The sequence below is a fragment of the Trifolium pratense genome, linkage group LG2 (assembly GCF_020283565.1).
Source record: "Trifolium pratense cultivar HEN17-A07 linkage group LG2, ARS_RC_1.1, whole genome shotgun sequence".
Lineage (NCBI taxonomy): Eukaryota > Viridiplantae > Streptophyta > Magnoliopsida > Fabales > Fabaceae > Trifolium > Trifolium pratense.
This window is the reverse complement of record NC_060060.1, coordinates 52,831,106-52,858,822: the sequence shown is the minus strand read 5'-3', so window position 1 is coordinate 52,858,822 and position 27,717 is coordinate 52,831,106. Positions and strand designations below refer to the sequence as shown.

Here is a 27,717-nt window from a genome sequence, read left to right as displayed (position 1 = left end):
TTTTAGTTTGCACTCAGTAGCGAGTGACAATATTTTATACTAAAACCCAATGTTTGTGCCCCAATCAATGAAAAAATTATGGAAAAAAGAGTTCACTTCCTATAATGCAAATAGAGTTTGCAAGAGTTTGCATCCTTGCAAACTCTGTGAACTTTTCTTTTTTCATAATTTTTTCATTCATGGGAATACAAACGTTGAATTTGAGTATAAAATATTGTCACTCGCTACTTAAAGTGTGAAAAGTGCTTGCATCATATAAAGTGTGAGGGTTAGTTTGGTCACTTCAGGGGGTGAGTGAGGAAAGCCAAGGGGTGCGAAAAGATGGATTGAAGGACTAAATGTTATGGACTTATGGCCCAAAAGGAACAGACTAAGCCCATGGGATATGAGCTACCTAATTATAAACGAAAATATAGCATGTTTCAGAATAATTCTCTTTACCACCCAAAAAAAAAGACATTTTTGCTAACAAAGTTCAAAACGTATTTTCCAAACTTTTTTTTGCCTTTGAAACTAATGTTTTACACTAGAAAAAGTTCGGAAAATATTTTTCAAATTTCCGAACTTTTCATGCATGTGCAAAGTTTCACAAGAAGGATTTAGAGACGTTTGCTTTGCTAAGTCATCTAATTTTGTTGAGTATGTTTTTTTTTGAAGAAGTTAAATTAGCCCACCCAAATTGGCGCCAGAGAGAATCGAACCTCAGACCTCAAGAGGAGCACACTCCCAGGTCCCAAGCCAATACCAATGCACCAACCCAAGTGGATTAATTCATGCGTGTTGAGTATGTTAGAAGAATCCAAAGTATGTGCTGAATAGGATTAATCCATACATTCTGTTATGAGCCAACAATTATCAATAAAATTAATCACATAAGCAAATTTACATTTACAAGTGGAGTAAAAATTATTTTGTGAAAACAACTTAGAAATTTACTTATGTGATTAATTCTCATTAATTATTGGATAAATTACCGACAATTCTTCAAAGGTTAGTCTATACCTCACCTTGTAACATAGTACATCATGAGTCTTAAAGGAAGTTTGAGTTGTAGAAAACCCATTACTGTTTCATTCTGCATTCTCTTTCAATTCCCAACATCAAAGATCCTTATATAATGTAAGGAAAGGAAACAAAAGAAAAACAAGTAATGCACAAATTATTAGATAAAGTATACTAGTTTGTTAAGTTGGTTAGGAATCAACTAGGTAGTTAGTTGCTCTATTATATAGAGCTCATTGTATCAATTTCATCATCTTTTATTGAAAAGATTATGAGTTTTTCTCATTTTCAAATCCTCATTTTCCAACATAATAGACAGGAAAACTCACTCACTAAAATAAATTGGTGGTGGTAATAAAATGCAAAGAACTTCTATAATATTAAGTCAATGAAATTGAGAAAATTGCAATTCAATCATACCCTGCATAACATAAGGGAGATATAAGGACGATTTGGTGATTGAGGTTGTATGAGTAAGAGAGTGGAGTGATAAGGAAGTCAGAAGTTTGATTTTCACCCTCAGCAAAACTAACAATACTAATTATTAATATCGGTTGTTTAAAAAAAGAGAGGGTAAAATAAAGTTGTGAATATTGAATATTACATACATCTACAAAATAAATAATTAAATAAAGGTAAATTGTGGAATGTTCCCATAAATAAAAAACAAAAGGTAAATAAAATAATAATCCAAAACTGTAAATTCCAAAAGAAAATACATTTTTTGAGCAAAAAGAATCAAAACATACTTTTATAATCATGATTGAATCCCCTTTTTGAGCATGCCAAAATAATTTTTGTACCTTTGAGCTAACCCGAACATGCCCAACGTGCCTCCAGTGTGAAGCATCACCACTTCGGCTCCTCCTTCATCCTCTTCGCTAGAAAGAAGCATTGCCGTATCCCAAGCAGCTAATGTGTACACAGGATCCACTAGAATCCCAGTTTGCTGAGCAATTTGCTGACATACTACCATTTCTCCATCCAAAATATTGCCAAATCTAGAAGTATGTGATTGAGAGGGAACAAAACACGAGTTAGAGACCGACTATAAATGTTCGTTCATACAGGTTCTTACAAGTTTACAACTACTCTCGCTTGTTAATAAAAAAAGGTCTTCTTTAAGTGTGTATATTTTGTGACCTTGCAGGGGCTATGCTTATGCTTAGGTGGTTCATTTTTTATTTTTTTTTAAGTTTTAAGTGAGAAATGCTTCCAAAATCATGATATTCTATGACTATCTGAACACTGCCATCTTTCTTGGAAAACAATTTTGATCTTTGTTTAAAAGTGCAATATGCAGTACATTACTGATGGTTTTGTACTTCTTACTATTTCACTAATGGCATTCTGATGATAACTCTGTGAGGGGAAGTAAATAGAAATATAAAAGGCCGTGCTACAATATTAATGATCGCACACCTCTTCCACGTTTCCCTTCATATCTTAAAATTCCATATGTACCATACCAAACCTAACTCATAAATGTTCATATTAAAGGGTGTGCTTCAGATGTAAGCATAAAAAAACGATACCTTCATCATGCATCCTAGCAGATAAGAAAAAATTTGTCGAAATGAAAATCAATATTCAACAGTCCCTCAATATAGAAACAGAAAGTAGCAACAAAGGACAAACAAGTTTAATTGGAATATTTGAGGACATGACCAAGAGTTCCTTACCGCCAAAGCAGGCTTGAAAGTAAAGAAAGCGGGGAAGTAAATCTGTCTTTAAGCTATTGTTTTTTTGATTGAGCACTGTTTTCGTCCACCCTTGCTACTAAAAAACCGCATGTTTCTGAAAGTGCGTATCCGGGCCGCACAAATTGTATGGACTGATGTTGAGGGTAGAGAAAATAACACCTTTTTTATTTATACTTTTTTATAGGGCCTATTGGACTCAAATGTGAGACAGAAAGAATTGCATCAGGTGTTGGACCTAAGTCTAAAGAAAGAAGGCGCGGATAGATTAGAGTTAGTTTGTGACATGATCAGTAGTATAGCAGGAGATAAAAGGATATTGTGTTAGGGAGGGGATTTGGGAGTGAGGAAGGTTTGACTTTGAGGAGAGAACTATACTGTGAAGGATCCATTGACTCACTGGAAGTATCTTTTTTATATATACCTAACAATCTAGTTGCTGCAAATTCTAAGACGTCTTTATATCATAAAAAAGATTATAACATCTTACTTTCTTGGACGTTCACGTTCCACCCAATGCACAATCCCAGCATCTTTCTTTACATCATGGTCAATGAACTCAACATTGAAATGCTTATTGAATTCAGAAATCAAGCGCTTTTCCTGTTTTCGGTACCCATCAATTTTATCAGCCAGCATGACTGCATATACCTCCCATGGGAGTCTGCATGGAGGCAACAAATGAGATTACTAAGATTTCATATAGCCTTATTCTATTATGGTCCGAAACTCAACATGAATAGTTGCAGAGAAACAGTTTAAAAATACTTTTAACTAAATTAGCATATGCTACAAACTGAACCGCACCCTAAGCAAAGAGCTGCAAGTCCTATACCAACCGCTGTTGTGCCAGTACCAGCATCCACGACAAATTTCACGGCCCTTTGTTTTCCAAGTAAATGATTTTGAGATAAGTATTGCACTAACCGAATAATACCTATACAAAGAAGCAATATTTCCATAAAGTTCTTGCCACAACAAACCATTGAAGTGATTCCAGCGCCAATTTATAGATTAATAAAATGAAAAATCTGAATATTATAACCAAAAATATTATGAATTAGTTGAATATTTTGAACCATTAAAGTAATTATCTGAATATTTTGAGAGGTTTGGATGATTTTTCCACCTAGGGTTGTACGACTTGGAATACGGGTTTCCTTGCGCATAATTAACCTGGCCAGGGGTAGGCTCGGCTAATAACTGACAGTTAGCAGCGACATGTCCAGGGGCGCCACATATCTCACAGCTTGGAGCGGGATTAACAGTAAGATTGTCTAGCTTTTGAGTGATTGCGTCAACTTTTGCATTCATATGGTCGAAGATGCTAACTTCGTACATTCCTCCTCTTGGTTGCGACTTTTCTACCGGATTGCGTTCACTCCCCCATTGGTAGTGGTTTTGAGCCATGTTCTCAATGAGTTGGTAGGCTTCAACAAAGGGCTTATCCATCAGAGCTCCGCCAGCTGCGGCATCAATAGTCATTCTCGTTCGTGTTATAAAGAAGACCATTATAAAAGTTATGAATTATCAACCACTTTCTAATCCATGATGTGGACAAGCTCTCATAAGTTCCTTGTATCTCTCCCATGCTTCAAAGAGTGATTCGCCGTCCGTCTGCCTAAAGCAGGTAATCTGGTTTCTCAACTGGGCAGTTTTGCTAGGCGGAAAGTACCTTGCAAGAAACGCCTTCTTTAGCTCATTCCATGACGTTATGGAATTTGAAGGCAGAGACTATAGCCAAGCTCTGGCTCTATCTCTTAGGGAGAAAGGAAAAAAACGCAATAGAATGGCTTCGGGGTCGACGCCATTACTCTTTAGCGTATCAGCGAATTAAACAAACACGGAGAGGTGCAAATTCGGGTCTTCCGTTGGTTTACCGGAAAACTGATTCTGCTGCACGATTTGCAGCAGAGTGGGTTTCAACTCGATGTTGTTAGCCTGAATCGTCGGGTTAACAATACTTGAGTGTGGCTCGTCCTCGGATGGGAGAGCGAAGTCCTTAAAAGGATGGTTATCGTTATTTGCAAGGGCCATTTGGGCGCGAAGTTCGTTTATTCGGCATCTAAGGACGAGTTAGAACAACCGATCAACGAAATCGAGCGTTTTCTTCACCTTAGACGCAGCTACCGTAGCTGCCGTGATTCCAAGCTGTGAGATTTGTGGCGTCCTTGGACATGTCGCTGCTAACTGTAAGTTATTAGCTGAGCCTAACCCTGGCCAGGTTAATTATGCGCAAGGAAACCTGTATTCCAAGACGTACAACCCTGAGTGGAAAAATCCTCTAAACCTCTCAAAATATTCAGATAATTACTTTAATGGTTTAAAATATTCATATAATTACTTTAAATTGTTAATCTATAAATTGTTAATCTGAATATTTCCATAATTATCTGAATATTATATCCAGATAATTAGTTGATTATTTTGAACCATTAAAGTAATTATATAACCTTAATAAAATGAAAAATCTGAATATTATGGATTAGTTGATTAATAGGTTAATAGGTCCAGGCTCTAATATATAACCTTACTGAACATGAATCGTATCCTATTCCTAATAAATGATAATCAAGAAAGAGGAAATAAACCGTGTGCTACTAATTACACACTATCATTGTGATATATAGAGAAGAGAAGAAAATAGTGAAATATTGTGTCAAGAGACGTAAGGCTCTTGAAAAGTATGGTGACACATAGACAAGAAATATGAGACAAACAACAAAATAATATGCATATTCATGTCAGGCATAAGAAATGTTTCACAGTTCACATATTCAAAAAAAAATTGACAGGTAAATAATTCACATTACTACTCGCACAAATGCATATGAATTATCTGTTCTTTTAAACCCGTTCAGTAATCATTTTCATATATGGTATGTAAATAAGATTTTTGATTCGTTTCGATAATGCCAAGAGCCTAACCTCACTTAACATTATTCTCTATTAAGGCGTTATATATTAACTCTACTAATTAAATACAGATGACTCTTATCTAGGAAAATAATATAGCACTAGTTAAACAACACTCCCTCTTGATCAAGCACTCATCTAAATTTTTATCTAGTTAAGAGAAAATTATCCCAAACATATGCATTGTTGTTTTTCAAACTTAAACTTCCCATTACCTAGTAGAGCAACAGAATCACCAGCCCCTTCATTGACAATTAAAATCTTTTGAAGATGGTTTCCATCACTTCTACTTGCATCCATTTGCATAAAATTTTGAGAAGTGGACAATTCAGTTGTTGAAGCAGCTTGAATAATATCATTGAACCATAAGACAGAATCACTGTTTCCGGCCACTGACTTAGCATAGCTTTTTAGCATGTCTTCCCTGTTGGCGTAAATAGTTCTTGGAACATATGTAACATTTCCATATATCGTAGACATCAAGTTGTAGCCGGTCAATATTTCAGGCTGCTCTCCTCGTAGAAGCAGATGGGACATAATTCCTCTCTCGGCACACAGAACAGCTGCAAAAATAAGCAAACTATGTGACATGGATTCTAAAGAAGTATTAACTATTAAGAATTAAACATAACTTCCACCAAACGTTCTCTTCACATATGAAAACTAAGCATAATTTTCACCATAACCCATAAAGCTACCCACCAATAGCAGCTGTGTGAGCACTCTGACAACCTCCACAGGTAACCTAGAAAATTTCCTTGTTGAATGTTATTTGATCTTGGAAATCCTAAAAGCAAGTTCATTGTTTGATAGAAAAAACACCAATAATATGATAAGGAATAAACCAATGAAGAATGAATGGCATCCCTTTCACTTTATGAGTTATGACTCCAGGAAACAACAATCTAATCAACATGCAAAGAAGCACTCGCGATCTGAGTTATATACTAACCTTGTCATTTACACTTTAAGCTTCTAAGATATGTATATACATATTGTACAGTGTACACTAACAAGAAAAACTGATATCAGTTCAGTTATTTGTGGTAAACACTATCGTTTGAAATAAATTTTGAAATTAGTAATGTATTGAGTGCTGAAGTCTCGGTAAAAATTACTCTTTTTTTATTGCTTAACCAATGGACACTAGTTATAACTTATAACATACCCATTATTCTTACGTCAAAAAAAAAAACCCATTATTCTATATAATAGGAAATTAGGCTAAATGCATCCAAATGCTTTTAAGTTTCACGTTTGTAACAGTTAGGTCTTTAAGTTTTTTTACGTAACAAATAGGTCATCTGAGTTTCTAACTTGTTGCACCATTACCCTTCCAGTTAATCTCCTCCAAAACTTAAAGACCTAACTGTTACCTAAAAAACTTAAAGGACCTAGCAGTTACAAATGTGAAACTTAAAGACCCTCGGATCCATTTGGCCTAGGAATTACTATGAGAAAGAAAATTTCAAAACCAAGATTAATACTATGCTCGAAAGGAACCCTGATAACCCTTTTGACAGATAATGAATTATTTTGGGAAGAGGAATATGAAATGAGGCAGTGTTATGAGTTTAAGATAATGCAATTCACAGAAGCCAATATAAAATGAGCTACCAAAGAAGAAAAAAAACTAAACATTGCTGTAATGAGTTGAAGGATAAATTACCACATCAGTGACTGAATAATCTTGAAGCAAGGGAAGTAATCCATCAAGTTTCCTTGCTTTATTACCATTAATTATCGGATGCAACAAATCATCGCGCACGACATAAAAGTGTTTTTTCTTATGTTTATCCATTTCAGCATTGCCACCACCAAAATCTGGATTGGTGTTTAATAGGAAATTACTACTACGACCATCCAAACCTTGTTGTTTATGAATTACTTGATGAATTTTGGTTTCAGGGCTTGGCAGTGTCCATCTTCTGTTGAGTAAGTTATCCATAGATTCATGACTTATGAGTTTTGGTTTTGAAAGTACCTTATTATATCAAAAAAGGGAAGGGTACAGTAAAAGGTTTGATTAATTCCAACACTCGTTGAAAATTCAAATATGTGTATTTATATAACCTAAGCAATACCAATATAATATGAGTTGAAATTGAAACGATGAAACTAAAAAAGAAAAAGCGAACCTGAAAAGCGTTTGAACAAATACTGTTTCTCATGGTACTTCACAGTTTGCAGTTTGGCAACATTGTCTTCAAATACATACAGAGCAACCTTTTACCCTTTTTACTTTGGATATGGATTTCGCAGGTAGTATACTGTCACGGGAGTAATTCGTTTGGTTTGACTGTCTTCAACATATAAATACTTTCAAATAAAAAAATTAAATAAATAGTTTTTTTTTTTACAACACTCATTCCATGGGTTATATGATTTATAATTTATTTTAGTTTATCGTAAGGCGATTGACCAAAAAATATAAAAAATAAATTATAATAATAGTATAATTTATTTTTTTTACAATAATAATATAATCTCATTGTCTTCTTCATACATTGGGTGAGATGAGTAGTTCAAGTAGGTCCATGATTGAAGTCCTGACCGTTAGGTTTGGTCTAGTGGTGAGAAGTTTGGGTAGTACGCAGGAGGTCTTAAGTTCGATCCTATTTTGCTCCATCGTAACAAAACAAAAAGAATAGATGAATTTGTTAATAGTTTTTTCTTTTTTTTAAAAAAAAAAAGATTTTTAAAAAATATACTTTAATTTAAATATTAAATATTATTTATAACAGCAATCTTGCGGTAACCGATGTGTAAATAATAAAAATTGAAAAAAAATAGTTATTTAATATTTTTGTATCACCCCCTATTTTATAAGGTTCGCATTAGAGAATGTGAACTGTTTTTTTTTTTTTTTCTTTTTCAGATTGTCCGCCCCTGAGTTTGCCACTTAAGTAGCGAGGAGAGTGTTTTTGAAATTTCCGGGACGAACTTCCAGGAGCGCGGAAAGAAAAAAAAATTTATTAGTATTTTTGTCTTAATTACCAAAAAAAATCGTTTTTGTTTTTGGGCTTTATTTTTTAAGCCCAACCCATAGCAGTTAGGTTTAAGAGCACTGAAAACTCTCCCGGCAGAAAAAACAGCACCACACTGTGCTCGCACACAATCAAACCTCAATTCCACAACCATGCCTTCTCGCGGCGGCGTTCCAGTGGCGGAGGCACTTCTCCCCTCTGGCCGAAACCCCGAGAGACTAAGCCTCCCAGCACTCCAATCAAAGATGAAATGCGACCCTGAAGGTTACGAATCAGAACTTCTCCTTATCCGTAGCCAATTCGATTCATCACTCGAACTCTTCAAACAACAAGCTGATATGAACTTCACTTCAATCTCCGGCATCAGCAACGATCCCACCGTCGCTAGAGATCTCGCTGAAAAAGCTATGTTTCTCTCACACGTTACTAGCTTTTTCCCTCAACATCTCACTGATTTCCCTCACAAAGTTGCGGAATTGCTTCATCGTGCTGCACGAACGCTTCCTTCTGGATTGAGAAATGACCTAGCGAAATCGCTTATCTTGCTTATCAATCGAGGGGTTTGTGTTTTTCAAGTTTGTTCGTTTCGGATTTTTTTGGAAAGTAGTGTAGCGTGTTGATTGATTTGATTTTTTTTATGTGAATTTTGCAGATTGTTAGTATTAAAGAGATGCTTCCGTTGTTTATGGAGCTTCAAACACTAGGTGATAAACCGTTGAGGGAATTGGCGTTTAAGCATATTGTTAAAAGTATAAAGCGTATGAACTTGAAGCATAAGGATGAAGCAAAAAACCGTGCACTTCAGAATATTCTTTTTGTTATGCTACAGGTTTTTGAATTTTTTTCTATTCTTTGGTTTGTTATATTATAGGATTATGTTTTGTGTTTGTTTGGTTTAGATTAGGGGCCGTTTGGATTAGTTTATTTTTTAGCTTATGCAAAACAACTTATACAAATAAATAAGCTTTTATGTATTATTTATAAGTTTGTTAATGTATTTTATGAAACAATAGCTTATGAAGATACGATTTTAACTAGCGAGAACTTATGAATTAACATAAAAGCTTATTTATTTGCATAAGCTATTTTTCATAAGCTCAAAAATAAGCTAATCCAAATGGGCCCTAGTTTTTAAGGATTTTTTTTGTTGATTTTATGGCTGTAAAGTTTTTGATTAAAATAAAATGTGAAATGAGTTATAGTTCAAATAAAAATTTCTGAGTTAGTGAATGGCTTTGTATAATTTGAATAGCAAGAGGATGAAGATCGGGCTAGGAGGGCGCTTGTGACTCTATGCGACCTTCACAAGAGACAAATATGGTTTGATGAGAGAACGGCAAATGCAATTTGCACTGCTTGCTTTCATCCATCGTCAAGGTTTTTTTTTTTTTTTTTTGTTCGGTTTAATGTTGAGATTTTTTTTTTAATTTTATACCGGGCCTAAATATTAAATTTTTTATGTCTCTCTCAGAATCATGATATCATCATTATGCTTTCTGCTTGATTATGAGAAGATTGAAAACTACCAAGATAGTGATGATTCAAGCAGTGACGAAGACACGACTGAATCACCGCAAGTTATTCTTAGAAGGGAGACAGTTTATAAGGTGAGATTGAAATGGAATAAACACTGTTAATATTTTCTTATCATTAGCTAAGTTAGCTTTCATATATAATTTTCCCAAAAACTCAAACAGAATGGTACATATAAGTTGATATGAATGATATTGGCATTTATTGTTCAAGTTTGTATATAGGATATTTGAAGAGGGTGGGGTTGGGTGGTCCATAATGGAGTGGTTTGGAATATGGAGTGGAAAGGTAGTTAATATAGTGATGGAGTTTTGAAGAGAATTCATTGATTCATTACATAATACCACTCGTTTATTTGATTTTTTTTGAGTTGAAGCCGATTACAAGTTTAGCTGCCAATACCACTCTTGTAATGTAACCACTAACCACTATGTGAGTTCATAAGTAATACAACAAAGACTGTATCATATGGTCTAAAATAAGTTAAAAGCTCTAATTCATTTGTGAAAAATATGCCTTACAAAAAAACAGATTATGATCTTCATCTGAAGTTATATCATATGCTCTAGAGCTTTGTAGATCTGTTCGGTTTGTCAATTGCAAATTGGAAAAAATGGTGGTTTCTTCAAATTCCACTGCAAAATAGTGCCCATATAGACAGTGATTTGTTTAAATTCCGCTACGCTGTAGCACCCATATAGCTGCTATTTAACAACACTATTCACATGAGTTGTTCAATTTTCACTTATGCATGTCAGGTGGGAAAGTAATACAGAGAGGACAAACTCTTGTTCACAATGATTAGATGTAGAACGAGAAAGGAAACAAACTTTGTAAATTAGCATTTAGAAAGAACGCGTTACAAACAACAGATTTAGGTTTGATTGTCTTAGAAATGGATATTGGGCCTAACTCATCCTTACAAAACCGGCTTGTAAGGTGAGGATTGCCTCTAGTATATAAACACTTAGTCAGGCCATATCTCAACCGATGTGGGACTCTTAACACACCCCCTCACGCCCAGCACTATTGAGCTTGGTGCATGGATATAAACGGTAGGTGGCCCGATAGCGGAAACCTGATAACAGGTGGCCCAACGGATCGGGGAGAGGCTCTGATACCATCTTAGAAATGGATATTGGGCCTAACTCATCCTTACAAAACCGGCTTGTAAGGTGAGGATTGCCTCTAGTATATAAATACTTAGACAGGCCATATCTCAACCGACGTGGGACTCTTAACAAATTGTTATTCAGTAGTTTAGGTTTCCCTCTTTAACATCTCACCCTTTTCTAATAAAACTCCCATACAACAGATTTAGATCATTTTACCACTCCACCCAAGGTCTTTAATTTGTGGTTTCATCGCAATTCTTGGTATTCCATAAATTTGCAGTCAAATACAGCCGACACAAATTGCGGTAGTCAGGAAAAAAATTAATATTGTGGCCATAATTGTGGATGCAGACTGTTTTTGAAAACTTGTCTGAATTACTACTCCCTGCTTCTCCATCCAAATTTAGCTTCAAGTACCTTTTGTACTCGCACTCATTCATGGGATATAAGGATGGTAGGATCATTGCAACATGTTTTAGTTTGTTGATGAATTTTGCAAATTACACTTGGTGATCACTAATCATGGATCATTCTTATGAAATTTTAGGCAAAACACCAAGGTACATTAGCTAGCAAGAAGAAAAAGAAAAACAAATTAGACCGCATAGTGCGCAACATGAAAAAGAAACAGCGGATATCTTCTGAAAGGAACAATAACATCTATTATTCACCACTGAACAATCTGATAGATCCCCAGGTTTGTAAATTTTTGTATCATCATCATCATCATCATCATCATAGATATGTTAGCATTTTGCTCTATTAAATCAACATCTTCATTTCATGTGATCTGCAGGGTTTTGTTGAGAAGCTGTTCGCACGTCTGCAGAAATGTAATGAAAGATTCGAGGTACACATTCTAATTAATACCAAACCAGCTTGCCTATATTGTTGTAAATGAAGACTTCTAATTCCTTGTCAAATTTTCCCATGATTATTGAAGATCACATCTTTACTGATTTGTACAATACTCTTAAATTTTAGGTCAAGATGATGATGTTGAAAGTGATTGCTCGGACAGTTGGGCTTCACCAGTTAATTTTGTTAAACTTTTACCCTTATCTTCAGAAATATATCCAGGTATCATATAGTTAAATTTGACAAACTTTGGTATTCTATAAATAACTGAAGTGTGACAATTGTAACATATGCTTTTTGCAATCAGCCCCATCAACGAGATGTTACAAATTTGCTTGCAGCAGCGGTTCAGGCTTGTCATGATATGGTACAGTATATTGTGGTTTCTCTCGACCAGTTTTATTTTTTATAATTAGTAGCTTTATCTTTCAGATTTTGATTCTTAAGTAATTTTGAAGTATTCTGCTTTTGTTTTTCTTTGTTTCCTATTTCATTCAAGGTGTTATTTTTGGATGTAGGTTCCTCCTGATGCAGTTGAGCCCTTATTCAAACAAATTGTCAATCAATTTGTACACGACCGCTCACGTCCAGAGGTTTTTATTTGAATATGCTTATTATTTGATATAGTGCTATGGATTTTTTATTCTGATAGGGGCACTCACCTATGATTTGTTGATATATTTAGGCTATCACTGTTGGAATAAATGCTGTCAGGGAGATATGCCTGCGTATGCCTCTGGTAACTACTCCAATTTCCTGGTCCTTGGACACATGCATTTTGCTGATTTATGTTCTGACAAAATATATCTTGCGCATCCAACAAGGGTTGGTTTAAACTAGTAGGATTGAACTAATCTGACTAAATGTCTTCCTACATGCTTTCCTTTGGTAGTAGATCATCCATGAGTACCCTGTTTAGTAGGCTTGTGTCATGGTCCTTCGAATGGGATAACTCCCTTGCTTAAAATTTATATCCTGTGTTTTTGTTAGCTTCCTAAGCTCTTTCCTTTGTCCTATAAGTTGATCTTTTGATTGTGGACTGTAGTTGATGAATGAAGACCTACTACAAGACCTTGCTCTATATAAGAAGTCACATGAGAAGGGAGTATCCATAGCCGCTCGATCTCTGATTGCATTATTCCGAGAGGTAGTTACTACCTTCACTCCTTTGTGCGGGAGTGCGTGCATGTGTTATAAAGCACAGTAGCACTCATTCCTATCTTCCAGATCTGATTAATGTTGTTTGTTTGCAGATTTGCCCTTCACTGCTAATTAAAAAGGACCGAGGGCGACCTACTAACCCTACGGCAAGACCAAAGGCCTATGGAGAAGTCAATGTTGCGTCTGACGTTCCTGATGCTGAGTTGTTGCAGACTATTGACGATGATGTTGAGCAGGAAGGTTTAAATTCTGATGATTCTGTATGCAGTGGCTCAGACAATGACCAGGAAAGTTTAAATTCTGATGATGAGAACCAGCTAGGCAGTGATGATGATGATGATGAAGTCAATGATCATGATGTTGTATCAGATGATGAAAACGATGGATGTTCTGATTTTGAAAACAGTGAAGATGTTGAAGACGAGGAGGATGATCTAGAAGATAGTGAAGAGGCTGAGGATGAGGATGGTGAGATTTCGGAAGATGGAGGAGATGGAGATGATGATCTCGATACTTATAGTCATGATGGAAGTGTGGAGACAAAAACTACATTAAAAGGCTCGGCAAAAAAGAGGAAGTTTAGCGATTTCAATGATCAACTTACAGCTGCTGATACAAGTCTCCGGGCTTTGAAGAAATTGGCAGGGACAACAACGGAGGATGCCCTACCAGAAAATGAAGATGGATTTCTTTCTACCGAAGACTTCCAGAGGATCAAGGAACTAAAGGTTTGTTAATTTCTTATTCAGTAAACTCAATTTCTAACTTCTGTAGCTTTTATCATGTTGAATTTGTTTGCTTATTTCATAGGCAAAAAAAGAGGCAAGAACTGCATTAGCACAGCACGGGCTTGTAAAGTCAACAACAAATAAGATTCGAAGCTCTGATCAACTAAGTTTAAAGCGAGTGGATGGTTCCATGCTTGAAGTAAGTAGCCGTGGCTTGTTTACATTGTTATATAGATGATCTTTATCTGCAATCCGGGTCAAAAAGAGAAAACAGAGGCAATAAAATTTTCTTATTTGTGTGCATCTTCTAGGCTCATGTAAAGAGAAAGCTTAACAAGCAGGAGAGGCTGGAAATGGTTAAAGCAGGGAGGGAGGAAAGAGGAAAGTACCAGGCCAGAGCTGCTGTAAAACAGAAAAAGGTATGTTAGTTGCTCTTATTTGCTCATTTTAAAAAATATTTGAATCTCTGCAATTTTAATTGTCGTTCTTATACACTTTTTATCAGAGTTTTAAGTGTGTTTACCCAAACATGGACATCTAGAATTTCTCGACAACCCAGTTATTCTTCAAATATAATATTGTGGCAATACAGTTCTTGTCCATATATATATGCAAGACAAAAATCAAAATTGACAAACAGAACCACACTATTCTTGTTAAATTTCAATGAAGAGTCTTGTTATCAAGTAGAACGTATGTAGGTTATTCTTGCTGCATGATTGCGCACTCAAATCCAATGGATGTGTATTTTTTTTCTATTGAACAGACGGGTGGTCTAAGTAACAAACAGAAGGAACACAAGAAAATTATGCCGATAGTTGCAAAGAGGAAAAAGATGGCAAGAACTCGGATAGCCAAAAGGAAAAAAGATCGGCGATCTGGTAAACAACAACGCGGGAAGAAAGCATGGAAACAGTAATCAACAAATATATGTGGTGGGGTTGCATCATAAGTTGATTCTTTTTTATTCTTAAAATTAACCCTTAAGACTGTTTTTTCCGGACCTCTTTTTTATAGTAAGTCAACTCCAATCAACAAGATGCTACTTGATTTTTGTTATATTAATTTATGGTGTAATATTTATAAAAATTCCTTAAGATTGAATTTTGATTCTGCATTCCAGAGGAAGGAATTTTTCCCTAGTTTTTCGGCATAAACTGCCTTCCCTCGGTACTATATATACTGTTTGAAAACTTTCAATTTAATTAATGGCAACACAATTTGGATGAATTTCGTGAACTGTAAGACTTAACGGTATGAAATGTGTATAAATTCAATACAATTGGGGAATCAGAAATCAAAATGAAAAAAAAAAAACCATTAAAACTCAAAAGGACAATGGTGTAACAAGTTAGAAATTTAAAGGATTGATTTGTTAGCTAAAAAACTTAAAGAACTTGTTTGTTACCTAAAAAATTTAAAAGATTTAATTGTTACAAACATAAAAATAGTTCTAGATGCATTTAACAAATATTTTTGGGTAACTAACGAATAAGAAAATGAAAAGATAAGGGAGGAGACTGGAATCACTTGATGACAGAATTGACTTCTGAACCAAATTCAACTGGTAGTGAAAACAAAAACAAAAAATGAAAAGATCGAGGGAAAAAAACAAGAAACAGTAGAACCGAGAGACATTAAGCGTGTCTTTGTTTTTTAAGGGGAAAGCAAAGCAAATGCAGGCTCAAGCAACAATTTGTAGCTTTAGGAAATTCACAGTAGATGTGAGATTTGGCGTCCAAATGCATATCTAAACAAGTACTAATTTTTTTTGGGGTAAATAGGGTTTTATCCCCTGCAAAATAGGTCAGTTTTGCGTTACCTCCTGCAAAAAATTTTTTTGTGATTACCCTCTGTAAAATGAAGATTCCATCATTTACCTCCCTCAGTCGACAACATGGATGTTGACTGGACAAAATTGATGACGTGGGATGCATGTGTGGCTTTTCATTCATTTTTTATTAAAGTTTTTGTGCCACGTAGATAAATAACTTAATATAATTATTAATTTTTCAAAAAGAAAAAGAAATTTAAAAAAATTGTTAATGGAATTTATTTATAAACATTCTTGTTCTTCTTCTAGGTGTAATCACAAATCAAATCCCACACAATCAACAAAATCTTCTTACCCAAATTTCTCTCAAATTTCACATCTTATTAACAACCCTAAATTATTTATCTTGTATAATCACAACTATTGAAGAAGATGAACCTTCAAATCCAATTACTATCGTTTTTTTCTTTTTTTTTTCAGTTTTTTTTTAATTAAAAAAATAATAATTATACATTCATTAATGAATTGACAGTAAAAAAATAAATATAAAATAAATTAATTCCACTTGTACGTGCCACGTCATCATTTTTGTCCAGTCAGCATCCATGTTATCGACTGAGGGGGGTAAATGATGGAATCTTCATTTTACATGGGGTAATCACAAAAAAAAAAATTACAGGGGGTAACGCAAAACTGGCCTATTTTGCAGGGGATAAAACCCTATTTACCTTTTTTTTGGAATGGCTAAAATAATATTAGATTAAAACAAGGTGTGTATGACAAAGAGAGCAACAGATTTGGCTAAAAGCCACAAGAACAAGATAAGAAAATTTGATCCCAAGGCACTGTAAAGAATTGTGCTACCAAAGAAAAAATAGAAAAATCTTTTAACCTTGACTTTAAGCCACCGCCAAGTATGAATCTTAATTTGATTCATTGTTTCTTCTGTAAAAAAGATGATTGTTGCAGGCACCGAATTGTTCCAAAGAAAATCAAGAATCCATAATTGGTCACCTTCAAGGTCTTTCCAGTAGAAAAGAATAAGCTCCTTTAACTGAATCATCATCATCATATCCAAAGCCTCCAAGACCATTGATCCTTCACATTAACCTACAAAGTAACATTATCCAACAAGGAGCAACAACCACAAACTTTCTCCTCCTCTCACACAACCCTCTCTGCCACCTCCAACCACCACCTCCCTCGACCCCCCCCCCCCCCCCCCCCTACACATCTCTTCCACTGACACATTCAGATCATCCACCAAACTAAACAACCTATTGAAACGATCCCCTAAAGACCTTCCATCCAACCAAGGATCTCTTCAAAAAGAAATCTTCTCCCTCCACACCATATTTCCAATCTAGGTGTCCAACACGATTTATTTAACAAAGCTAAATTAAATTCCCTAACAAGACTCACCCCAAACGAACAAACACTCTGATCTAACTATGATTCTAGCCAATAAACATTCAATTTCTTGTAAATAATCATTCAAAATCAAATACTAAAATCGTTAAAAAAAATATTATATTATCAAATATGCATTTGGAAAATAACTACAGTACTATTCAAACATAAATCAATATATGTTTTTTACCAAAACCAAACAATATTTGAATAAAAAGGTACATTTGCAAATTTTTACAGAGCATAGTAATCCGTAGGATAGGATCGTGCACAGTTAAATATTTGACAAATAGTTATGTAAGATTTTTGTATAGGATCGTGTACTATTATTGTAACTAATACTTCTGAAACTTTATGTGTTGATAATATAAAACTTTTTTTTATCAAAAAGAAAAAATGTAAAACTTTTTACACTTGATTGAACTTTTTTATATCCCAATGAAATCTATAAAAAGTTATTAAGAAAATAGTAAACTTTCTCTACATCGTTAACAATAAAATCTATTTCATGATTTTATCACCCAAAAAATACAATCTAGTTCCGGAAAACGAAAGATGTAACCGGAGAGGTGCATTTTTAATGGAAACATTAGTATGAACAAATTGTAAATAACAGACTGATTTCAATTCTTTCTCCCAAAATGCAAAGATTCGTGATCAAATTGCCCAAAATATGCAGCCAGAAGAAATTTTTATGACAGGAACACGATCTGGAAGAAATATTTTATATATAACTTACAACCTACATCCCAAATTGATATATAGCAGAAACATAAGGGCCATAAAGGAAAATCAGTGTTCAGTAGGATACATTCTCTTCAGAACATGAAGGCAAATCACAACCTTGTCCAAATATATCAGGGATTCCATCCCAATTGTTCTTTTCTCTTGCCTCCCAATAGCCACCCATGTATCGGTAAGAACCATCTTCATCCTTCTTAAACCATCTGGGCTGCCATCCTCTTTCTTGCATCTTTCTTGCCTGAATTGTGAATATGAATCAATCATAAGTTACACAAATTTTCAATGAAGAAAAACGTAATGCAGAAAATAGCATAAAGATTAGCCGTTAGGTGTTAGAAAAAACTTGATAGCATGTCCAAACACTAGATTTGAAGGACAAAAAGCTGAGGTGTAAGTGAATTACCTGTCTCTGCAATTGTTCAAGCCTTAGTTTCTCTGCATTTGCATATTCATACTCCCCATTTTCCAGATGTCTTTGATCTGGTCTCAACCTTGAGTCAGTCGGAGGCAACTTCACCAATAAACCGGGCACTATTTCATTCAAGGAAATTGCAAAGGGAGAGAGGTTGTATCTCGTCTTGGGGACATAGTTGTCCTTTTCCCACAATAATGCAGCTTCTGTCATGGGATCATAACCTTTGGGCTTTGTAGTTGGATCCCCAAGTACATAATACATTGCTTCGTCCCACTTCCCAATTAACATTGCTACCTTCTCTCCAGTTCTGTTGTCTTGAACAAACCCATGGACCTGAAATTACAAAACCCAGAACAACAAAATGACATGAGGCAAAACTAGTTTAAACTAATACAATAAAATAACAGAAATATAAATCATGGTGCTATAAACTTCCATAATATCAACTGTAAGTAGCCTTAAAATCTAACCCTAAATTATAAAAGGAATACAAATTCTAGCAATGGAAATGGAAATTTTTTAGATTTCATTTTCATTGATAATTACAACAGCTGCAGTTTGCTTTCACACTTAGTGTTGTGTTATAACGGAGCTTACGTGGCACTGCTTTATTTGCCACTTCATAATAGAACATCGATAGTAAGCTTTAGTTGGGAGATAAAGTAGGAGAGAAGAAAACATGTTTTGACAAAGATAATATAAAGAGGAAAGCACAATGTATTTAATCAAAATAAAGTTTATTTATAATCAAAGGGAACTTGCAGTCTCTATGTCCAGGTTGCATACTATGTCCAAGTTGCATACACAATTCTACCTGATGTGGATTTCGGTCTATGATAGATTGCTCTTTGAACTTCAGTTTGCAAGAGTAGTTTCCGCTCCCCTTGATGTGCATAGTACCATAGTGGTCACAATAAATTTTACCCAGTATAATATTGTATATGGAAGTAGTGACCTTGCTCCACTGAAATGTTTCACCATCTTCAAACTGTAGGGTGAGAACACCCACAGGATCTAACTGAATAGAACGCCCCCAGAACTTTCCTTTCAAATTGGAGTCTGCCCAGAACTTCCATCCTCTTCCCTCACAGTGACAAGCAACAACCATTGGATGATGACTAACCTGCAGCCAGCTTCTTGTTAGATGATATTAGCAGCAATAGATAGACAAAAAGTACAGCTATTTTTGTGATCAATGGATAGGCAATAATGAAACAATACATTTATGACTAACTAGTCTTATTGCTATGTCTTCATATAAATTTGGCTCATTCCATAAATCTAAGTTGAAGAAAAATTGGGTTACCTTTTCCGAAAAAAATTTAACTCCTTTATCTGGATAGTCAGCTTCGTAAGTCTCCCCAAGCAGAGGATTGAAAGGTTTACACTGTCGACCTTCAGTGGACGCATAGCCAGACACAGCAAATGCTGCAATATTTAGAATTCTCATCAATTCATTCCCCTGCACCATGCAAAACCTTGATTAAAGTCATAATTTTCAAACAAGTTCAACATATAAACATGAAAAATATCAAGCATGCACTTTTTAAAAAAAAAATGCACTTGACAGATGAATATTTTCCTTCCTCAACTTTCAACGAATATAGAATCTCAAATGATACTACATTTGACATCAAACTAAATTGTAATGGCCCTAGCAAAGAATACTTTTTAAGGACCCGCAATCCTATGAAAATCAGTATGAGAGCCTATCTAGAATAGAACAATGTCTACTCAAGCCTTTAAAAGATCAATGTTGAACATGGTGTTGGTGTCGGTGTCAACTGTCAAGTTATGACTTTTACAGTACTCGTTAAAGCAATATGCAACTAATTGAAGTGATTTTATTTTCCATCAAATACTAGTAAGTCCAACAGCAATTACAAGCCTGCCTGATATATGCTTGCCTCATTTTCCTATTAATGAAATATCCTGGCCCTGGGGAACTATTTACCCAACGTAATATACTAGTAGCTTATCTATGACTATGACTATGACTAGAGAGCCTAGTTGTAATATTTGAAACACCGTATCATATCCTTATGTTTTTAGTTTAAATTTGTCCAGAAATCCCCCGTCATGTCAGGAAAACCTTAAACCAAACCCATTAGTCCCTAATGTTCCAATTGTCTTAGAGCAGCTGAGAACAATTTTAAATCTACAACCACTGACATTTATCTTATAAGAACTCAAAACTACACAAAGCTTTCAGAGCAGTAAAAAAAAAACAAGAAATACATAGTAAAATGTACTCTCTGTCCTACAGAGTGAATTTTATTTTGACACAAATTCCTTTTGCAAATGCGTCACTCATTGTGGGACAGAGGAAGTATATTTTAGTCCATGGATGAAATTCGTCAAACTGTTACTTTAACTTCCAGACTGACATTAATATTGAAAAAAACATGAACATTACATTCAATCACATCACTTTCATTCCCGTGGTTGAAATTTCGTGACAAATTCACAATTTTTAGTGGAAAATATATTGGGAGAATAATTTGGTAAAATATAGCACAGATTTTATGGGCCTAAATACAAGATGGACGAATCATGAAGAACAACACTTTACATGTTGAACAAGTGGAAACTATCATGTTATATGAAATTTTTATAAGCAGTGATTGCCTTTGATTTAACCAAACATATTATCTACCTTGACAACCTAGGAGATCATGCTTTTAAAACTGCTTTGTGACAAAAGAAAGCACAGCTGAGGACCTGACCTGCTTTCCCCATTCCAATGCTCTGTCAACTAGGTTTGAGTACTCCAGGTCTTCAAAACACTTTTGCAATGAAGAGAGTGGTTCATTAAAATAAACAGGGAGACAAACTCCAGAAAGATCCTTCCCGATATTGTCTTTAATAATTGACCACAAGCCAACAGGTTTGTCTTTCTCTTTTGGTTCTGGTAAATTATCCCTTCTTTTGACATAAGGATAGCTTATATCTTTGATCGCCATCTCAAACCCATGCAAACCATCATGGAGATTAAAATCTCTATCATATATACTGGCATTGCCTGTACCTTCTCTACTTCGATAGGAAGCACTTCTTAAGGCATCTGAATATAAAGTCTCGTTTGTATCAAAATATGTTCCATCTTCATCATCTGTTTCAGCATCTGCTCCATCTTGACTTTCATTATCGACTACCGAGTCTGTAGCACTGCCTTCCGACATAACAGAATAGAAATCTGATACATGAGTGGTCAAATCAAGGAGTAAGATGATTGCCGCCAACATAGAAACTTTAAAACAATCAGTTGGTAGTTTCGTGGAAGCTACAACTACCCAGAACTCAACCATATAGGTACTTGGGGGAAAAAAAAACTTTTATAATATCAATATTTCAATCTCAGACTGGCATAAATATTGAAAATTATTGAATTTATAATACATGACCAGAATAAACACAACTGTTTAAAATGGTGTTCATACTTCATATTGACTTCTACGCATGTATAGATTTTAATGATAGTTAAAGGCAAAAGACGCGTAAGAGAATATTAACACCACACTCACCACTAAACCTTCTATTCGCTTGTCCGCAATATGACTCACGTTCCTTTGTTTCATCTACTACAGTAGTTTCCAACTCTATTTTCTCCGTCTGCATAATTTTTTTTAAGAGAAAATCAAAATCTTGGCTAATAAGAATTTCACCATTTAACAAGGCACCGACAGCATATACAGGGTCATAATGGGATGTAAATTGAATAAATTCCATAAAAAACAATTAGCATCTCAACAGTATTTACTGATTCAGTAATTGCCACAAATCAAAGTGCCACAATGCTAAAGGGAAAAAATAGTTTAATTTGTATTACTATAAAGTGTAACTTGGTGCTCTTTTTTTCCTTTACTAAGTAATAATATCAATACAATGGTTGACCTCGAGGCAAGAAAAATCTACAGACCACCTCTATCACTAAACATAGGTAATGGGACCCTCTCGAGAAATTTGTCTCTTTTTAAAGGACCCGCTTCAAATTTTCTCCTGAATCAAGTCCTTCTTTGCCAACATACTCTTAATTAGATATTTTTCTATTTAGAGAGGTTTCGATGATATACTCTAATCCTATGCTTATGTAGAATTGAAAGTTGTGTAGAAGTGTAAGCATCCCATGCTTCTAACATTAGGTTTATTAATGCCAGCAGTTATATTTGAAATCTTAAGCCAGACAAGGTGAGCTACTGAGCTAGGCAAAATTAAAAACCAAACACACAAAAAAACTTATTCTGCATCCAGGTCAGAAAACTAATATCATGTTATAACCATCCAAATGCAGATTATGAATCAGAATATAATGTTCCAAGTTGTGTTTAGAAAGCAAAAATAAATACCTCCAGTTGTTTTAAGGTGTCCAACAACATAACATGTTTCTGCTGAAGAAACTTCAACTTGCCTTGAAGATATGAGACTTCAGATAGCATGATAGACTCACAGTCATTAATGATTTCTTCATTTATGCCTTCCTGTGATAATCTTGATCGCAGCTTCTCTGTCGAAACTACGATATCTTCTGGAGTTGCAAGATCGCTGCTTGTTAGAGCTCTGGGAAAAAGATCTTTTGCAGACTGCAGGGCTTCAATCCACATGGCCCTATCTTCTCTAGACACACACCTCAAGTGAAGAGTTCTTGTCCCAGTAAATACGGAAAGCCGCTTGTCATCAGACTTGCTGAAGCGAACTGAAGAAACCTGTAACCAAACATAATTAAATTTGGCACTCACAGGAATTGACAAGCAAGGAAAGTTTACATCGAAAAACAAAAGAGAAAAGCACACCCATCGTAGATTTCATCCACAATGCAATGCAATACAAGTGTATGGATATAATCAAAACCCTCATAGGTCATAGCTATTTCTGCAGATGCGGTTTCAGCAACAGTTGGTAAAAGACACGGAAGACCCAATATTTCAACTACCCAAGTGCCAAACGCAGATATCATGAAAGCTTTTAGCTTTTAACCAATTGTTCAATTAACACAAACATCAATAATATTGATAAACAAGTAAAATAAATGTTCATCCAACCACATAGAGAGTACATATTTCAAAGTAGACGCATTGTTCATGTTTGCAAGCAAATACAACAGCAAAAGTGGTGTATGCGGGTCAGTTTAGAGATTTTTCATCTAACACCCCGCGTTATTTAGCATACAACGATAAATGTCTTCGTTCTCTTACCTCACATCCCATCACCCATTGCATTTCATACATATGAGATATGTTTGACTCAGCGTGTTTGGATAATAATTTGATCCAACACTCAAAACCATGCACTAAAGCTACTGATTTTAAACTTATACTGTATAAAGTTGAAGCAAAATTCCTCATTACAATACTATTCAAAACAAAAAATTTGCAGACCTTATGATTACAAATAATAAGATTCTAGTAGTAGAAAATGCAGCAAAAAATTAAACACTACTATGTATCAAAATCAGCATCTAAGATTTACAAGAACAAACCTTCAAATGTATCTCACCAAAAGGCTTGCATTGCTTAGTAGCTCCATTACCACTTCGATTCCAATTCGACTTTTTCACAAACTTCGACGACTCATCTCCGATGACTCTAACACTCCTATCCTTAGCAGGACTCGTCAAGATCTTATCAGGTCCATGAATCTTATAATAAGAAAGCACACCATCTTCCAAAACAAACCACCTAGACCTCCAACCTTTACCATAATTCACCCATTTATACAATATCCCAGCCACACTACCAGCAACACCGCCATTTAACACCTTACAATCTTTAGCCTCGTAAACAACAACATCATCATCATCATCTTCATGATTCAAACCACCAGCAAAAGATGATTTAACCGAATCACCTGTAACCGACGAGTCATGAGTTGAAAAACTGGATTTGGAAGCAGAGTTAACCGTTTTAATCGACGAATCTAACCCTAACTGACACTGAGTATTCGATTTGGACACTACTGAGTTGCCTCGATCTCGATCGATCGAAACCGGAGCAATGCAGCATAGAGGATTCATTGTTTACTCATCGGAGAGATCTCCGATTGTCGACGGTTAGATTTGATCGGAGTTTGTTGTTCAGATTCGGAATTAAGAAGAGATGCAGAGAGAGAGATAGAGAAAATGAATGGAAAAGAAACGGTGTCGTTTTAATAGTAATAATAATGAGAGAAGAAAGTGATGTTGTACAGTTGTTGTAGTTGTTATGGCAGACTATAAAAGAACTGAACCACTGTCTATATACATCCATTTAAGGCACTACTCATCACTCACTCAGTACATGCCTGCCACTCTGTTTCTCTCTCTCTCTCTCTACTTCCATTAAGCATTCTCTATAGTCTAAGCTAAATGCTACTACTACAATAAATGCATTATTAGTAGTTAATGACTTAATTAATGGTGAAATTGTGAAAATGAAAATGAAAAAATTGAGAGGGAGTAAAGTTTTGGTTAGTAGTACTTTTTTTGGTTTCATTGTGAGAAGGGAGTGGAGAAAGGAGAGAGGACATGATTGGAAGGGGACAGCTAACGTGCGCAGGGCAGTGATAGAGTTGGAACTTGGAAATGAGTCTGGCTCAGTTGGACTCGACTCGATAAGAATTACTAGTTCGGTTTAAAACTCAGTTTGAGTTCGATATAAGCTTTGTCTTCAGTTCAATTTGGCTCATTTAAAAGTCACGAACAGTTTAATTCGGTTGGTTAGGTTCAATTTATTTTTACCTGGAAGCTCAACATGTCAATATGGATTTTTTTTTTGGCTCGAACTCGACTTCATTTGAAGGTTTACCTCCTTAGATCAAATCACATAATTCTAAAATAAAAGATTCATAAACAAATTGGAACTCATACCAATTTTTAATGAAAAACTAAATAAAGATATTGTGCGTAATATTTAATATTAGGATTCAACCTCCAAATCTTATTATGGTTTTCTTCGTATTATAGATATAGATAATCTTATCCTTCATTTTTTATATTATGATGTGAGATTATTTATTTTTGAAATCCTTAAAAATTACAGCATTGTACATGGCGTTGTGTATCAATATTAATGTGATTTTTTTTTTGTTACAATGTGACTCATTTTTATCTTATTGTTGTTAAGTATTTGTCTTGGTTTTTTTTTTAAAAAAAATATCTAAATGTAGAAAATCAATTATATTATATAAATGTGTGTGTTTGTCTATATATATGTAATTATGTATGTATAAAAATATATATAAATTTAAAAATATTTTCTTAATATTATATATATATAATTGAGAAATCAAATAAATCGAACTATATATAGCTTAAATTTAACTCATTTAGTTTTATAAAAAAAATAAAAAATTAACTCATTTAGTTAATGAATAAAATTTCCAGCTCACGTTCCTATGAGCATAGCTCAATTGGTTGAGACATTACATGTAAAATGCATGGGTCGGAATTCAAACGCAATATTTTTACTATTTCACCTTAAAAAATGAAAATTTAACCATCATACTACTTGGTGAAAAAAAAAAATCAGCTCAAATTTTACATATTTAATTCTTGGAGAATGTTTTTGAACAAGAATTAAAGAAAAATGGTAACATGTACACCAAGGGCACATGTTAAACAGATAAATGTGGTAAACATTAAATGTTAAGTTTATGAATTCAACTCTTTAAACATTAAATATTTTGTATCATTAAGTGTTATATTTCTACTTTTAGATAGCCTAACATGTGTATTATACACATGTTAACATCACCCTTAATTCATTAACCAAATTCAACAAATTAATCATCAAATTAAGTCTCGAATTGTGATCGACTTGACTTAGTTTATTTTCAGCTAGCTAGGTAGTGATTGAAGGGAGGCAGTGGGGAAGGGTATGTCCGTTGGGTAAGGGGAAAATGCTTCTTTTTTTCTTTGGGCCATGTCCATTTGACATGATGAAAAGTTGAAATGACATTTATATACTGTGTGTCTATTCTTTGATAGTGATGGGGTTGAGGGTATATAGGTAACTTTGGAATGATGAAAGTGATTGTTGGGCGATGGATTTGGGTGGAGTCTGTTACTTTTGTTGGTTGTAAATAAAAAATGATTGTGATTTGTGTGATGGTGTGTGTTTGGGTTTGTTTTGTTTGTTCAATGGATGGATAATAAAGTGAATGAATATTTTTCTACCAAAAAAAACAAAAAGTGAATGAATATTCATCGTTGGATAGGATATACTATAGTTCAACATTGTTTAGCGTTGACACCAATCTCAACCAATAACAGTCATTGGATTTAATGACTTTTGGACCCCTACAAATTTAATTACTTCACTTTTTGCAAATTTGAACAGCACAATCTCGTTTCGGTGGGGCCGCGAGTGAAAACCGGTGGAAAATTCATTGGATATTACATGCACTTTAACTGCAATCTCATGGTAGCAGTAACTCAACCAAACTAGACACCGCAAAAAAAAAAAACCAAACCAGTCTTATGAAGTTATGAGACAAAATTAAAAAGTGTACTAAAAGATCTAATAAACTAGAAACTCATGTTCCAACATGCAAGATCTCTTTGACAAAAGTACAAGAATTAAGGGCTCCAACTCAAAGCACTCGTAAATGCTACGGTAGACCACCTTTACAAATGGTCCACCGTGGACAAGTGATCTACTAAATATGAATTTTACGAAATTTACTGTTGGATTAAAAGTTTATATCGTATAGATCATTCATAAATTTTTTAAAATTTTTTGAAAATCATTTGATATGTTATTGAGACCCATCAAGATTTACGTTATTTAATAAATGTTAATCTTGATGTGTCTCAATAACATATCAAATGATTTTCAATTTTTCTATGGATGATCTATATGATATAAACTTTGAATTCAACGGTGGATTTTGTAAAATTCGTATCCGTTATAATGTTATTCATGACTGGTCCACCATAACCCACTTGATGAAGTGGTCCATATTAGAATTTACGCTCTTTGTAATCACAAAAGTACAAGAATTAAAAAAAAAAAACTTGCATATATCTTTTTACAAAATTATTCTTTAATCTATTATTTATATGTTTATAAGTTTCTCTTTCATGGTCTTTCTCTTAAGTGGCAACCTCTCCTTAATCTATGTAATAGGTGGCACTCTTATGGTTGGACATTTCCTATGTGGCAAATGCTTAAGAGTTCTTTCTTATGAATTCTTTCACAAGACAAATTAGCATTTAATTCTTCCACAAGACAAATTAGCATTTAATGCACTTAAATAATTGCCTATAAATATATAACATTCATGTCGGATTTTTATTCTAAATAATTGTATACAGTAAAAAATAAATTTCTTTTTCTGAATAATTGTATAGTATTATTGTCAAAAAAAATTTAAATGTATAGTAATATTTAATTGTATGA

The 27,717-nt window shown here is 34.4% G+C and overlaps 3 protein-coding genes and 1 non-coding gene across 4 annotated transcripts; 2 read left to right on the top strand and 2 right to left on the bottom strand.

Moving 5' to 3' along the window:
• Positions 1 to 1,510: 1,510 nt before the first annotated feature.
• LOC123910865 (D-cysteine desulfhydrase 2, mitochondrial) lies at positions 1,511 to 7,901 on the bottom strand. The gene is made up of 7 exons (XM_045962146.1): positions 7,757 to 7,901; positions 7,288 to 7,602; positions 6,321 to 6,363; positions 5,834 to 6,181; positions 3,510 to 3,639; positions 3,193 to 3,366; positions 1,511 to 2,003 (listed from the first exon to the last, which is right to left on the bottom strand). The coding sequence occupies exons 1-7, from the start codon at positions 7,787 to 7,789 to the stop codon at positions 1,760 to 1,762; spliced, it is 1,287 nt and encodes a 428-aa protein (XP_045818102.1). The 5' UTR covers positions 7,790 to 7,901; the 3' UTR covers positions 1,511 to 1,759.
• LOC123911991 lies at positions 4,246 to 4,351 on the top strand. Its single transcript, XR_006810846.1, has one exon. It is a non-coding gene; the product is annotated as a small nucleolar RNA R71 (small nucleolar RNA).
• Positions 7,902 to 8,638: 737 nt separating the features above from the next.
• On the top strand, positions 8,639 to 15,122 carry LOC123903721 (protein SDA1 homolog). The gene is made up of 15 exons (XM_045953301.1): positions 8,639 to 9,165; positions 9,258 to 9,434; positions 9,858 to 9,982; positions 10,077 to 10,212; positions 11,801 to 11,950; positions 12,050 to 12,103; positions 12,238 to 12,333; positions 12,419 to 12,478; positions 12,630 to 12,704; positions 12,797 to 12,850; positions 13,157 to 13,258; positions 13,365 to 14,000; positions 14,083 to 14,199; positions 14,312 to 14,419; positions 14,767 to 15,122. The coding sequence occupies exons 1-15, from the start codon at positions 8,758 to 8,760 to the stop codon at positions 14,917 to 14,919; spliced, it is 2,451 nt and encodes an 816-aa protein (XP_045809257.1). The 5' UTR covers positions 8,639 to 8,757; the 3' UTR covers positions 14,920 to 15,122.
• Positions 15,123 to 17,787: 2,665 nt separating this feature from the next.
• On the bottom strand, positions 17,788 to 24,871 carry LOC123907383 (oxysterol-binding protein-related protein 1D). The gene is made up of 8 exons (XM_045957619.1): positions 23,820 to 24,871; positions 22,690 to 23,046; positions 21,868 to 21,955; positions 21,070 to 21,539; positions 19,650 to 19,805; positions 19,158 to 19,466; positions 18,332 to 18,676; positions 17,788 to 18,166 (listed from the first exon to the last, which is right to left on the bottom strand). Exons 1-8 carry the CDS (start codon positions 24,351 to 24,353, stop codon positions 17,984 to 17,986), a joined length of 2,442 nt encoding a protein of 813 aa, XP_045813575.1. The 5' UTR covers positions 24,354 to 24,871; the 3' UTR covers positions 17,788 to 17,983.
• Positions 24,872 to 27,717: the final 2,846 nt, after the last annotated feature.

Coding starts and splice junctions, on each gene's coding strand:
- LOC123907383 (XM_045957619.1), bottom strand. CDS start 24,353: ATGAATCCTCTATGCTGCATTGCTCCGGTTTCGATCGATCGAGATCGA. Junction 23,047..23,819: donor TTGGTGAGATACATTTGAAG/GTTTGTTCTTGT, acceptor GTTTGGTTACAG/GTTTCTTCAGTTCGCTTCAG. Junction 19,467..19,649: donor TTAAATTTTTTTCGGAAAAG/GTAACCCAATTT, acceptor AGCTGGCTGCAG/GTTAGTCATCATCCAATGGT.
- LOC123910865 (XM_045962146.1), bottom strand. CDS start 7,789: ATGAGAAACAGTATTTGTTCAAACGCTTTTCAG. Junction 3,640..5,833: donor TGATTCTGTTGCTCTACTAG/GTAATGGGAAGT, acceptor TTCTTTGTATAG/GTATTATTCGGTTAGTGCAA. Junction 3,367..3,509: donor CTTGCAGCTCTTTGCTTAGG/GTGCGGTTCAGT, acceptor GCCTCCATGCAG/ACTCCCATGGGAGGTATATG.
- LOC123903721 (XM_045953301.1), top strand. CDS start 8,758: ATGCCTTCTCGCGGCGGCGTTCCAGTGGCGGAGGCACTTCTCCCCTCT. Junction 10,213..11,800: donor GAAGGGAGACAGTTTATAAG/GTGAGATTGAAA, acceptor ATGAAATTTTAG/GCAAAACACCAAGGTACATT. Junction 12,705..12,796: donor ACGACCGCTCACGTCCAGAG/GTTTTTATTTGA, acceptor TGATATATTTAG/GCTATCACTGTTGGAATAAA.